The sequence below is a fragment of the Psittacula echo genome (genome assembly GCF_963264785.1).
Source record: "Psittacula echo genome assembly, chromosome: 3".
NCBI lineage: Eukaryota > Metazoa > Chordata > Aves > Psittaciformes > Psittacidae > Psittacula > Psittacula echo.
The window spans coordinates 56986847-57001838 of NC_137736.1; the positions used below are offsets into that span (position 1 = coordinate 56986847).

Genomic DNA, 14992 nt, shown 5'->3' on the forward strand with positions numbered 1-14992 from the left:
AAGGACATAGCCCTCCATGAGTATATTCCAGTCATGTGAGCTGTCCCACCACGTCTCTGTAATTGCCACCAGATCATAATCTCCTGACTTAACACAGGTTTCTAACTCCTCCTGCTTATTTCCCATGCTGCACGCATTGGTGTACAGGCATTTCAAGGAGGGAGCTGAGCTCACCGATTTCACCCTAGGATTATAGGAGACCTCCCAGTCTTCATCAATTCTATAGTGCTGCCCCACGGGGGCAAGCCCAGTTACAACCCCATCCCCCTTCGAGTCTAGTTTAAAGCTCTCCAAATGAGCCCTGCTAATTCATGCCCCAGCATCCTTTTGCCTCGGTGAGATAAACCTTTCCCACGTGCCATCATCCGGACTGGAGCCTTATAAAACCAGCTGTTATCAAAGAACCCAAAGCTCTGCCTGCAGCACCAGTCTCGAAGCCAATTGTTTATGGACTGAATTTTCCCATTCCGTCCCACATCATCACCGAAAGATGGAAGAAGTGAGGAGAAGATCACTTGAGCCCCAGACTCTTTCACCATCCGCCCCAAGGCCCTGTAGTCTTTCTTCATCCCCCTCAGACTGCGGGAAGCAGCTTCCCCCCCACCTGTCTGGAAGACCAGCAGCGGGTAGTAGTCTGTCGGGTGCACCAGGCTGGGGAGCGCCCTGGTGATATCCCTGATCCGGGCTCCAGGCAGACTACACACTTCCCTATGATGAGGGTCAACTCTGCATATCGGGCCCTCTGGTCCTCTCAGAAGGGAATCGCCTACAACAATGATTTTTCTTTCTTTCTTATCAGAGGCAGTCTTGAGGTGCGAAGTTGACCGCCTTTTCCTATGTGACCTTGTAGGCCGACCTTGCACCACATCCTCACTTACCTCTCCTTCAAGATCCAGGGCCTCAAACCTATTACTGAGGGGCACCTGGGGAAGCAGGGCAGGAAGGGAGGAGGGTTGCCCACGGTTCTGAACTGGAACTCGTTTCCAGCCCTCATCGTCTTTTTGGTCCCTTACCTCTGCGCGACAGCTACAGGGCAGGGACTGTCTCGGGCCATCCCCCTCTGTCTGAGAGGGCAGGGGGTCCATCCCCTTTTGGGGGGTATCTCCCTGGAACCGTTCTGGCTGGCACGCCAGGGAGTTACTCCACCAGTCGATCTCCCTTTCACACTCCCTGATGGTCCTCAGCGTCTCGACCTCCTCCTTAAGTTCTGCCACCAATCTGAGCAGATCTTCTACCTGCTCACACCTCACGCAGGTGGAATGCTGGCCTCCCTCCCTCGGCAGCAGCAGGCTCTGGCACTCCCTGCAGCCAGAGACCTGAACAGCCACGGTTTGGGGCAGGGTCTCTGTCTGAGTTACTACAGTCTCCTTACTGCAAGCTCTCCTTCTGGAGGCGACCATATTGGTCAGCAATCTGGGACACCAGCAACAGAGTCCGCAACACGACCTGCTTGTTCCTCCCTGCGCCTGGTGGGCAGTGACCGGTCGCTGCCCTCCCAAAGGCTCTTTCAAGGCAAGGGGCAGGGGTGCGGTCGCCGTTACCGCGGGAACGCCCCCTGCCATGTCAGCCGCTCTCTCGCAAGGGCTGCTGGGGCTTCGGGGATCGGGAGATGTCGGGAATCGCGATGTGTCTGCGCTGTCCCCTCTGATTTTCCTAATCTCTGCTGAACCTCGTGGTCGCTGAAGCGGGACGGCTCCGGCTCTAGCTGGATACACTTCCTACATTTTTTTTTAATTAAAGGTTAGGACACTTGGCTTGCCTCCAAATATCCTACCTTCACTTTCCTCTCCAGATGGGGTAAACAGGAAATCTTGCATAATTGTCAACGTTCCTTATACCGGTTTGGCACTGACATGGCGCCAAAGGAGCATTTAACACCTTTGCTATTAAAACACCCCAACAGCTTAATTGCTATTGGAATTATGACTAGGAAAAAAACAACAGCCCAGCTGTTGAGCAAACATTAGAATGAACTGAATGTTTTATTTCTTAATTAAGTTGTCTTTGTGCCGCTCTATGGAATCACCTCGCTTCCAGAACAAGGTCAGAGTGAAGCAGAGCAATGGGTCAAGAGTGTTTGTTCTGTTTTACCAATGATTTGGCCAAGTAGCACAGAAGCAAAGAAATCAGCTCAGCTTGGTTCTTTCAAAACCATGCTATGTAGAACCCCTGGACAGGAGAAGGATGCTTGGTTCTGGAGAAAACAGTCAATTCTAGGGGGAAATCTGCATACAGCGCCACAGAAACTGTGTAACATTTCTGTGTGGCTAACCACAGTTTTTCTGCTCTTTCATGCATGGGCTATTTTGGGAAACTATCGTCATGAGGCATTGAATACTTCCTGGTATCTGAGGACTAACTCAAGGCTTTCAATAGCAGTGGTAGAAAGGCCAAATACCTCAGAGAAAGACACCAAAACACCAAAGAACACACTTTGGGAAGTCTCACAGCAGAAGAGCAGTCCAGGTCATCACTTACTTAAAATGTTTATTAACATCTGCCATATCATTGCTGGTACATCACTGTAACATGAAAAGACAAACCACGAGTCAGATTCTGCAACAGGAACCATGCAGTCTTGAAAATCCAGAGCTTGTCAATCAGAAAGTTCAACAAAACTAAGCTCGAGCTTGAAGACGTTTATGGGAAGTCACAAAAGCTATCCAGGTGTAACACCAGTTAACTTTGCCTCTCCAACCTATTGCATCAAGACCCAGGCTCACAGGAGAAGGAATATCTTCAAACAGGAATTCTCTCAAATGTGGATTTAGAAATCCTCATACAGGTAAATTCTGCAGTTCATTGGATTTCTCCTTGTTAGAGTTACTACAAGATGCAAGCATTTCTTCTTTGTTATTTAACATCAGTGTTCAAGCAGTATAGAAATTCTGTGGGATCCCTTTCACACCCAGGCCTGTTATCTGTTGGAAAAAATTAAAGAAAGGAAACAGAAAAGTCTCCAGCTGAGTACAATGAAAACCTTCAACAGTCTTACAATAAATACCGTTAACAACCTACTCCTACATGGAGGTTCCCCTGGTTCAATAGAAGACTAAAAAGATTAAATGGAGTTCTTTAGAACTCATTAAGGTCTTTAAGATAATCAAGCACCACTCAATAATTTTGCTAATTTACACATTATCTGTGGCCCTTACATATGGTCTTTTCGTCCATAGTAACCAAACAAGTCATAGTAACTTCAAATGTGCTTTGCCCATGGAAGATATCTGAGTTTGGAAAATACCAGTTCCCTTCTAGAACTGGAGAACTGAGGAAAAGATACAAAGAGACAAGGCTCATTTAATTCTCCTGGGGTCCTAAACTTTGCTTCTTGAGAAATCTATTAGTTCTCAGCCATGCAAAATCTGCTCCAAGCGCTGCTGTAAACCAGAAGGTCCCAGATTTGAGACTAGCTCTCTGTCCCTCCTGGAACATGTTTTCATCATATATCCAAACTAGCTGCAGTCAGCTTTCAGGGAATAATGGCAACTGATGATTAAGAACTGCATTTTACATTCCTGATGTACCTTTTGTTAATCCTCTTGCTAAATGAAGAGAAAACCAAGTTTCAGATTTAAGAGCAAAAATGGACAAAAATGTGTAGTATTGGTTTCTCAAAATGTAGCAACCAGTTTTAACATATCAAAAAAATCTCCAAAGTTTTGGGACTGGGATGCAAAATTTTGCCCTTGTGAATTTAATTATCAAACGTTTAAAGGTGCAATCTGTGCTGTAAACATTACATTTAGATTTCCTGGCACAATTAAAAACTGAGAATTAAGGGAGTGAAATTTCCAGAACTGGTGAAAATAAAGTAAGAGATAGGAGCAAGTCCCAATTCCTTACAGTGTATTACAGACTATGCTATACAGGGGAGATTCAGATCCACTAGCTGCCTTCAAATCCCAACCAGCCACCAACTTTGGCTAAGCAACATTCCAATCTTCCTTCCAAATGCATGAATGGCTGTGCAAAAGCAGCTCTACCCAGCTGCAGGACAAGCAACACATCTGGACCAGCAAATCAGGTGAGCAGGATGAGCAAAGGCATCCTGGGCGCCTCACCCAGCTTGACAGGTCTGAGATACGGAAAGAAGATCTGCTGACCTTGAAAATCTCTCCCGCGTGAGGTTCCTTGGCTAAGGTGGTCTCATCCAGTCCATCATATGCAGAAGTCACATACATTTCTGAGTAGTCTTTTCCACCAAAGCAGCAAGAGGTGATTCTCGGAGTAGGCAGCCTCACAGTTTGGATTCTTTTTCCTGGGAAAAATGTGCATGTGTTTCCTTACGCCATATAAATATTAATGCATACATAGCACAGATGTGGCATTCACTCAGAAGGAATCTCCTCTTCAGACAGAGGCCATATCCTAAAGGACAGCTTGGTGGGAAATCCAATTCTTTCATCTGCCTCATCTCTAACTATTTTTTACCCTCTTCCCTATAACTGTAAGGCTTTTTTTCCCTTCCTCATAATGAAGTAATACACTATGGGAAGCCAGGAAGAGCAGAGACACCTGGCCTGGCATGGTTGTCATTCCCTAACAAAGTTTCCCAGCTAAACATTTCAACACTGAATTCTTTCTTTTAATTAAATTTAATTAAATTTTAAATTACATATAATTAAGAATCGCAGGTTTATAATATTTCTCACAATAGATATGCAGTGCATTTTTTAAATTTTCTTTTAGTGTACTATTAAGAAGTGGGTGTGCTACATCAGCAGGCTCCTTGTGGGAGCAAAGGTATTTGACACTGGGAAGCAGCACAGGAAGCTGTGCCCTCAATGTGATCAGGGTCTGGACCAGTGATGCTCATGGAGCAGAAACAGGCAATAAATAACACCTTCTTGTCTCACCTTCAAACCATTCCTCTTTGCTCTTGTATTTGTGGCACATACGTGACCCTTGACTCACATGTACTGATGGATGCCTTACCTGTCTCTGGGTCTATACGAATGACTCTCCCACCATCAATACAGGCCACCCAGAGCTTCCCTTCTGCATCTATGCACATCCCATCGGGCATTTGCTCCTCCTTTTCTAGATGATACAAAAGTCTGGGGCAGGCTGCAGGGAGAGTTACAAAGCCAGTGTTACGTGGGGTCCTACCAGTTCTGTATCAGATCCCAGTCTAACATCTTCCATGCTCTTGCAAACAGGTAAGTTCATTTTCTGTGAGAAAAATGTGCTGCAAAATGTATATCATATATGCATTTAGCAAATGTGTTAGAAGCCTAACTTAGCCTGGCAGAAACAACTGCCCAGTTGAACCACTGCAGTTTGGAATTGTACTGGATTTACACTCCTATTTTACCAAGGGAAGAGAACAAAATACCCCTGTCCTTGTTAACATACTAGCTCACCATACCACGACTGCTGCAAGTGCAATAACTTCTCGTGGTCTTTCCTTTCTCATGAGAGCCCGAATGTCTTTTTATGAGCAACTTATCACATAAATAATGACTTAGGTTTAAATGTTAGTGGTAAGCAATCTCTGCCAGCTAAAGATCAAGCACCTTACATTTTAATGGCCAGCAAAGCTACCAGTTTTGGTTAAGCCTGGACACCAACTGCTAATGGCCTAGGCTGCAGTACAGATGGGTTGGTGGGCACATGGAGCAGTGCCCACAGGCAGCAGTCTGCCTGCTCTGATCCAGTGCTTTATGGCATTTACATCACTCAAAAATAGACAGTCATTGGCTTAAAGCCAAGGCTAGGAAGCTCAAATTCATTACATTTGTGTATTGGGGTGGGAAGTAGGGGGGAAACGAAGTCACATTACATCTTGTTTAGAAATCTTATATCATAAAATGTGTAGAAATAGATTTTCTCTGCAAAATGAGATCTGAGAGAATGTAATTATTTTGTAGGATGTTCACCCATGATTACACAATGTCCACGCTCATCAGAGCATAAAGGTAGTTCCGCAATTTAAACTCCAATGAAGTAAAACAGGTTGATACAGCACAAAAATATTTCACAGAGTTTTCAAATGAGGTTACATCGATTTTGCTTGCACTTAAATTTTCCTTTTTGCAGATGTAATCATAGAATGGTTTGGGTTGGAAAGGAAACTTAAAGACCATCTGATTTCAACCCCCTGCCACGGACAGGAACGCCTTCCTCTAGGCCAGGTTGCTCCAAGCCCTGTCCAGCCTCACCTTGAACACTGCAAGGGATGGGGCAGCCACAGCTTCTCCAGGCAACCTGTGCCAGTGTCTCACCACCTTCACAGAGAAGAATTTCTTCCTTGCATCTAACCCAAATCTCCCCTGTTTAAGCTTGAACTCATTACCCCTTGTCCTATCAGTACAGTCCCTGGTGAAGAGTCCCGCTCCGGAATCAAATAATAGTTGTCCAGAAAATTAATTAAAATGAAATTTGCCAAACATCTGAGGGCAATTTTCATTTCAGAATTTGGAAACTTCAGTCACAATGATAACTTGATTCCTTAAACACAATTCTGTGATATACGTACTCATATGTTCTGTATTTGTATTTGTGGAACTAGTACAATCAAAGCATTCCAGTAGATGGCACTGAAGAATAAATAACGTCCTATAAGCTAATTCTCACTCTGCAGTATAAATGGCTTCTTCCCTGCAGCTCCTTGAAAGGGTCTAAATATGATACATCTATCCAGATGAAAGTAAGTTGGAGGAGTGCCAGAAGTGTGTTCACCAGATACACCTGGTGTGTAACTAAATTTGACAAAAGTCACAATCAGCCTGCTGACAAGCTGTACCCAGGAGCTATAAGATCTGTCAAACAAATCATCTTACACACCCAGGTCTTGCTGCAGGAAGAGTGATAGAGCTATTTGTCACGAAATTAGGAAAGCACGTGTACCAATCTTTCCAGTGTGCACATCGTAGCTGAAGGCATGCACAGCATATGCCAGGCTGTCAATGTGAAAGAAGGTCCTGTGGTCCAAGGACCAGTCCAGACCATTGGAGATGTCCACTTGATCTAACTGTTTTATTACTGAGTGGTTGGGGAAAAGGGTATAGAGAGCTCCTTGCCGCCTCGCTCGGACCCCCGGTGCTGTCTCTTCAGCCATTGTACCTGAAATGGAAATGTGAGTGACAGTTAGAAAGTAGAAGCTTATTTTTCCTCAGGCTTGATCAAAAACCTCCTGTAACTGTTAGTGAGAGGTCCTAGGGAGAAAGGGTCTACCCAGGTCCTATCAGATTGGTGAGAATGATTGAAAGGTGCAGGTCAGGAGCAGCTGCCTCCCATGGAGGGGATTCTGGCCAACAGAAGGACGAGTTTCTGCATTGCCATGAGATTTAAGTCACATACACCAAAGACCCAAAGGAGCACCACAACACATCAGAGGCTGAGGTTGCTCACAGCAAAATCCAAGAGGCAGGCAAGCATCAGGTGCCTTTTGTTGGTGCTCTTTGTAGACTAACTTCATCATTTAAATGGGCCGTGATCTTAAAATACAGGTGCTGTAAATCATGGTTGTCTCAGAAGCAAATGGAGAATACCACAGAAGTGAGATTTTTTTTCCTTGATGGATTTATGTCTCAGTGTTATGCTCGCTATTTAGTTTCTGATTCTCTCCAGAAAGGAAAGAGCTCTGCAGCGATGGGATGGGAAGCACTCAAGGGGGAAATTCATGCCTTCTTTTAACTGTGACAGACTGTTTCTGTTGGCTTCCCCTTTTAGAAGACTTCATGAGCTTGTTTTACAACATTTGGCCAAAGCCCCTGTAAAAGCACTGATCCACCATGCACATGTAGGAACGGGTGTGCAAAGCAGTTTTTTCTCTCTTATTCTTGTCCTTAACTCCAGTGACATGTCAGCCCTCAAGCGTAACCATGAGTCAAATGAATTTCCCAATTTTTGGTAAATTTGGAATAAGAAGAAAAAGCTGGGTGGAAAAACAAATGCAGAGCCATTTTCACTCCCATCAGTTGCCCTCTGCTTCCAGCATAGATTTCTGAGCTTGGGTGCTCATTTATATAGGAGGACAAAAAGCACAGGGAAATCCTGGCTGTGTCACAACCAGTGGCAAAAGTCCCTCCTGCCTTCAGGAGGCCAAGGATCTCTCTCCACGTTCCTGTTTCCCACAAGCTAACCAGAGGAAGCTGTACATGAAAGGTTCAAGCTGCAGCTCATCTTTTACTGTAGGAGCTGCATCCTCCTCCACACCTCTAGAAACATTCCTACCTGCATGAGCCCCTCACTGGCTTTTCAGCTCCCATGGAAACAGATGTTTGGAAAACACCATCCGCCAAGTAGAAGTGGAGCCTTCCTGCCAGACGGCCCTTGTTGACAGCCCCTGTCCTCATTTGGGTCAGAGGATGTGGAGTCTTTTGTTCTTCTCCATTGGGCAGTAACTGAGCAGAGCATTCACAAGATGGCTCACACTCACAACGGCAGTTTTTGTGGAGAACTCCACAGAGGAATCAAGAACATGGAATAAAATGCACTGTACAAAATACCCTTTCATTAGTTCCTCTTTGAGCTGGGGGAAATTTCTGCCAGGAACTTACCAGCAAAAAACCTTCCCTTTGGATCCACTTTCCCATCATTGAATCTGTTGTTGGGTTTATCCTGCTCAAGCTCAAGGATGGTGGTGACTGCCTTGGTGTCCCAGTCCAGAAAGGCAAACCTGGTCCCCAGGGCAATGATGTAGCCCCCACACTGCCGCAGTGCCACTGAGCCAACACGGGCATCTGTGGGCAAGAAGGAGCAGGAGATGACAAGTGGCTCCAGGCCTTCAGTCAGCCCTAATCCCCCCACCTCGCTGAGGGCATCTGGGCTTGACTGGGACATCCCTGACCTGGGAAAGGCTGAGCTGATGCCAAGATCCTTCTTCCCTGGGATCATTAGCACTCCTCACTGGCTCTGTGCTCCCCATATATTCCCACCTTCTGGGCCGACACAGCCATTAGGATTGTGGCTTTTCCTCTGCAGGTTCCAAATGAAACATCCCATCTGGGCTTAGCAAGAGCAACATGCACATGGCTTTCCACACCTCCACAAGCACAATCCCCCCTGCTCAACTGGCTCAAAGCACACTGTGTTCAGCAACGTATCATGGGAAGACAGGGATCTGTGTGGCCCCATGGAAAGTAAGGGAGACCACCATGCTGCGGGACTCCTACCAGGAGGGATGGACAGGAGCAGACAGAGAAGATTCCAATGATGAAGTGATGACTATGGATCCTTACCCACAGACACGCTCTGCACCTCATTGGTGAGCGAGCTCCAGCGGCAAACTTTCTGTGAGTTAATGTCTACATAGACGAGTGCGCTCTCTTTCTCTTCCCAGACTGGGCACTCTCCCATCCTGTTCTTCTCCTTCACAACAGATTCGATTTTGATGGAGGAAGACATGGTCTGAGAGGAAGAATGCTGATAACAGATTTAATGAAAAGCTCTCATTGTGTGGATGTTTTATGCCTATGATGCCTAAAGGCAGAGTTTATAAATGGCAAAGCCCTCCAAATCCCACATGGCAGAGTAATTTAGGAGGTTCCTGTGACATTTCCATGTCCTCATGGCTGGAACTGAGCTCCAGGCTCCAAGGCTTCTCCTTAGCAAACCTCTCCTAGGAAGGAGACTTTGAACTAGAGCTATTAATAAGGCACCTGCCTCCAGACAAGGAAGTGCTGGGGATATGTCCCTGAGCCAGGACCAAGCTGTCAACCGGAGAGTGGTGATCCCAAAGCTTTCCCTGACCCATGAGAAGGGACTGTGGGCAGCAGCACTGATGATTCAGGTGCCTTTTTGTGGAAAAACAAGGCTCTTCCTTGTTGACACAGATGCATTGCCTTGCTCCACAGGAAGATGTAAGCCCATATACCATCTGCAGCTTGCCACTGATGCTGCTGCAGACCAAGTGCCTGCTCCCACACGGAGCCAATGCAAATATGCAAACACCAGGGAAGGATCCTGCCTTTGAAATCCTGCTGCTTTGTTTTCCCTCCGAGCATTTCATCTTCATCAGCCCTCTCACCGCCTTAGCCATGGCTCCAGCCCCTGCCACAGACTCCACATTTCACCCTGTGCCAGGCTGCAGGGTGTAATTACTCCCGCTGCAGCTTCGGGGCAAAGACACCTATGAAGCTCCCATCCCAGGTTCCTGCTCCTGCCAGGGGGTGTTCATGTGCCATCCCCGTTGTGGCAAGGTGCCCAGAGAGACACCAGACAGCCACCACCCTGGAACAGGGTGCCAGATCCCTCATAATTGTGTTCAGAGCCAATTGATACCCTCCAAAACAGGTAGATCAGCCTTTGCCCCAGTCTCAGTGTGGGATGTGAGCAGCAGCATCCACCATTCAGCTCTTACAAAAGAAAGGGTCCTACTCACTGCCTCAGTCACTGTTAATGGAGACACCACTGCTGCTGCACCCACTGGCCTCAGCACATTTTTTCCACACATCAGAGAGATATTTCCTGGCAGCCAGTCCCTGCCATAACACTCTTCCTACGTATTACTGTGTTGAAGAGGGCATTGTTTCCTAGTAGGTGAGCTGGCAATAAAGTATACAGAAAATTAATTATCACTAATGCTCTTCAAAGTACTGGGAAGAGCCAGTAATCACCCTGAGTGGAAACTCCACGGCTGGGGACCCAGGATCTTCCCTGTTCTCCAACCCCAGGCATGCATAACAAGGAGTCACACCACCATGGTAAGATCCAAACAACCCCTTTATCAAATATATCCTTCTCCCTCCCAAGAAAATGGCCATGAGAGGCTGGACTTAAGCTGCTACATGCAAGAAATCAGCATCAGTCTCAAGTGTAAATGAGGATACCCAGCAAGATGCCAGTAAAACCTCCTAAAACCTCTTAAGCCATGCTTGAGCTGGAGAAGTGAGTTTCTCTTGGGTTGAAGTTTTGTGTCATGTGGCTGCCGTGTCTGGGACTCGAGGCTTGGAGACACAATGCTGACTTTATTGTATTGTGGTCTGGAAAACACAGAGCGGCTCTCACCCTCGTGGGAAAACGGGGTTCAGCAGCGGCCTGGCATCCACATGGCTCCAAGGAGGAAGAAAGTCTCCAGATCTGCAGCAGATGGTATTTGTTTTGTTTGCTGTTTCATTGACACAACTGAGCCTTATTAAACCTCTCTCTTCCCACCACCTCCTGTTCAATTTACTGCTCCTTCTCCAGCAGCAACAAAACTGGGGCCTGGCAGATAATCCAGAGTGAAACACTGATTAACAGACCCATCCTGCATGTCACATGAGGAGTATGCAATCACATCACTGACAGCTATTTCCCAAGGCACAGGCAGGGGAGAAACCAACCTGTGAACACCAGCTGCCTGCTTACCCTTCTCATGCCCCCACCACGATGCTGCCTGGACCTGCCCTGTCCCATGGAGACCCAGCACACTTCCCATCTTCCCCAGCTGCACATCCAGCCTCAGCATTTCACCCCTTCTCCAAAGAATTAGCTCTTGTATGTCCCTCCAGCTGTGGGTTCCTTTTATTTTCAAATATCTGAATATTTTGGCTCAAATTTACCCCTTGTTTATAAGCAGAGGGCAACCGAAAGGGAAGATTTGTGCCTTACTGGCTGAGGTTTCACTAATTTTCACAAGCAACTAAAAAGCGAGGGTTTTAACAGGAAGTCCATCCAACCCTAAGAGGTAGCACTGTCATTCAAAAGAGGCCCCACAACCTGGCAGGGATGCAGCCCTTGTTGCCCCCGTGCTTGGTGGTCCACCTCCTTCTGCACTTTCCCTGCTTGCACCACATGGAGCTGTATAGGACCAGTGTTCCACAGAATACAGTATCTCAGAGGCAAAAATGGGGAAATGACCACAAAAAACCCTGTTCAAAACATCCCAGCTTCACCACTCCCCAGGCATTCTGCTGCCTGTCACCTTTCTGTGCAAGGAGCACCTTGCACTGATCGGTGAGCAGGGGAAAAAAAAAACCATTCCAAGCAAAAAACACCAAATTCTACTGTATTTTCCCCAAACAAATCCCTGAGGATAAAAACATCATCTTTACCCTGCCTATTTCCTCTCTGCAACATTCTGTTGGCGTTCTAGCCTCCTGGACTAGTGCCTAAATCCCTTATGCAGACTAAGGGGCTGATGGGTGTCACTGAAATGTTTTCCAAGTTAAACTGTTTAAAGTTACCGGAATATGGAGACCATAAGAAAAAATTCCTGTTAGGAATGGGAAACTAATGTAAAAATATCTGGTCAGCTCTTAAAACTAAAAACTACTTAAAACTCCTTCTGATAACTATTCGAAAATAGCTTTCCTAATCCTCAGTCCACATCCCTTTTCAAACGATTTGGACATAAAGTGGTCATTTCAATACCTCTCAGATACAGGTAAAAACCAAACAAATGATTTGCCTTAACAGGTTTCTTTACTGTTTCTCCTCCTCTCTCCCCCATGCAAGGGCACATCATTTCATTTTTCATTTCAAGCTGAAGCAGTCAGACCACTGAGGCTTATAATGTGCATACAGCCAAATAACCAGCAGTGTAAACTAAGGAATCTTAAGAACCCTTTTCCCCTGGTCAAGCAGCTGAGTATTTTCGCCAAGCTGGAGGACACCTATGTGAAACTGTGCAGCTCATCACATCAACACATCTGCAGAGGGAAATATCGCAACTCCTGGCCTGGTATCTCCTTTCCTGCACTAGTCCGATGAAACCAGCTGCTGTTTTTGGCAACAATGAACAATGCGCAATAGTTGATGCTATCTGCACTGAGCAGGTAACCTTTTACGTTTTGTATTCAGTCAGCAGTCACATGAATGATGAGGCATGGAGCAAAGCCCGTCTGAATGGTCTGGTTTGTGGTGCCAGCAGCAGAACATGTGATAGGGAAAAATCCTTGCTCAGAGTTTCTCTCATGTCATAAGAGCAGGAGAAGAAAACTGAGACATTGCACCACTCAGCCACCCTGAGAGCTAGCCCACTCTCCCCAAATTTAGAGGCAAATGAACGTCTGGAGTGATAAAAAGGGGAGGTTAATAAAAGATGCAGGGGAGGGTTTTGTAGTCACTTTGAAGGATAAGGAAAAATCTACTCTTGTGATTAAAGCGTATTAGCATCATCAAGATTTGGAGGTTGTTCCCAGCTGTGCCACAACCTTCTTGTGTGCAGAGAAGAACCCGCTGTCCTCGCAGGGCTTCTCACCTCCTACATGCAAAGCCCCATCCCCACCTCGGTGGAGAGCTGCGAGCTGTTGCCTGAAGCACACTCAGGGTGGGGCTTTGCCCCGGGACCCTCCGCGATTGCCACAGATGCTGCAGGACAGCAACATCTTGCTTGGATTTAAGACTTTTGGGTTTTTTCTTTCTTTGGTGTTTGCCATTTTTTCACCTGTGAGAGATGAAGATAGAAGATGCCAAGTGCCTTCTCCCAACCAGCCCTGCTCAGCAGAGGTAGGTGATGGTGGGTACCTCCCTGCAGCTGGTCCAGCAACGTGGGGACAAGGGCAGGCTTGCCATGGAGACAGAGCTAGGGGGAAAGGCAGGAGGCAGGTTGCTGCTGGCAGTCACTGGCCTCACCATGATCAGAGAGGGCAGAAGCCACCTGGGAGGAATCAGACCCAGTCCAGCATGAGAGAGCAATGCATTTCTTTACTAACGCAAGACTTTAATGAACATGTTAATTTGATGTTCAAATGGTTAACAGGATGAACATTTCTCCCCTATAAGCAAATAGCCAAGATAGACGCAGTATTATCCTATCACAGTCAGCATCGAGCCGCATTTGGAGGTTAAAAAGTTACAGCCCTAAGCCAGAGACAGATTCAACCATTTCTAGCAAAAGAGGCAGTCATATTTCCAAGTCGAGCTCCTGCCAATTCATTGCATTACGGGCAAAGTGGCTGTGAGCTCCTTGAGGACCCTTTCCAGTCTTCCTTGGCCTCCCAAGGCTCCATCTCATTTCAGCACAAACCCTGTGTCTCTGCTCGCTCCCACAAAACTGTTCACATTGCTCTGTTTTCCTTCTTTGAACCTAAAAGATAACTTTGGAGGGAGGTTCATGTAGAACGATATCCATTTTTTCACAGCATTCTGCTGGAAGGTGTATTCAAAAGGGAAATTCTCATTTACTATCATTTTAACTGCTTTCACACTGAAAGAAAAGTGACTGGTTCTCTGGTGCAGGAGAAAAAGGTTTGTTGGTTTTTTTCTTTTTCTCCACAAAGTATTTCTCAAGGCATCTTTTCCTAAAGGAATTTTGGTGGAGAAAACCACATTTCCCACTCACCTCTTTTTTCTGGTGACTTGACTGACTTCCCACCACAGGCTGCGGCAAAACAAAACATCAGGCAGGTGGATAAAGCATTTGCCTCACTGCAGCTAAAAAACCCCATGTGCTGCTTTGCTGTGAAGCAGCTCAGACGCTGGGTCGTCAACAAGCAGCAGCACCAGACAGGGCAGCAGCTGCGACAGCGCTATCAGAGCACATCTCTCTGATTTACTCAGGTGCTTGCAAGTCCTCTGGGAACACCCTCACCGCATTTTGCACCATCTCTTACTCCTAATCCCACCAGGACCTAGACTACCAGCATCACATCTCCCATCCCTAGCGCACCACTCCAGCATCCCCTATGCCAACCTTTCCAGGGGTCAGTCACTTTAGGAGGAGACACCTCTCAAAGGCTTTGTGGATGCTGCCGACAAGGGGTGCACCCCTGCAGTAGCAGGTGCGTGTATCTGTTGATAGCCAGCCCGCTATTCCTTGAATTATTTCCAGAACATCAAGAGCCTGTCCCTGCCATGCACTCCATTTGTTTCTGATGTTGCAAAGCAGAAGTTTACAGAGAAGTTGGCCATAGGCACTGTCATTAACAGCAGAAAAATAAAATCTGAACTTTTAAAAAGCATCTTATTTCTTTAAACAAATCAAGCTTTGAGTACGTAAGGAGAGACCTTGTAACAGTCTTCCAGTACCTAAAAGGGCCGACAAGAAATCTGGCGAGGGACTTTTTACAAGGGCATGTGGTGACAAGACAAGGAGAAACGGCTTTAAGTTGAGAAATGG

The 14992-nt window shown here is 46.4% G+C and overlaps 1 protein-coding gene across 1 annotated transcript; it reads right to left on the reverse strand.

Annotated features, from left to right (window-relative positions):
- Positions 1-2870: 2870 nt before the first annotated feature.
- Positions 2871-9354, reverse strand: LOC308218747 (regucalcin-like; the record flags this gene model as incomplete). The annotated part of the gene is made up of 6 exons (XM_080613114.1): positions 2871-2921; positions 4107-4261; positions 4939-5070; positions 6853-7068; positions 8508-8690; positions 9189-9354. 6 exons carry the CDS (start codon positions 9352-9354, stop codon positions 2871-2873), a joined length of 903 nt encoding a protein of 300 aa, XP_080469240.1.
- Positions 9355-14992: the final 5638 nt, after the last annotated feature.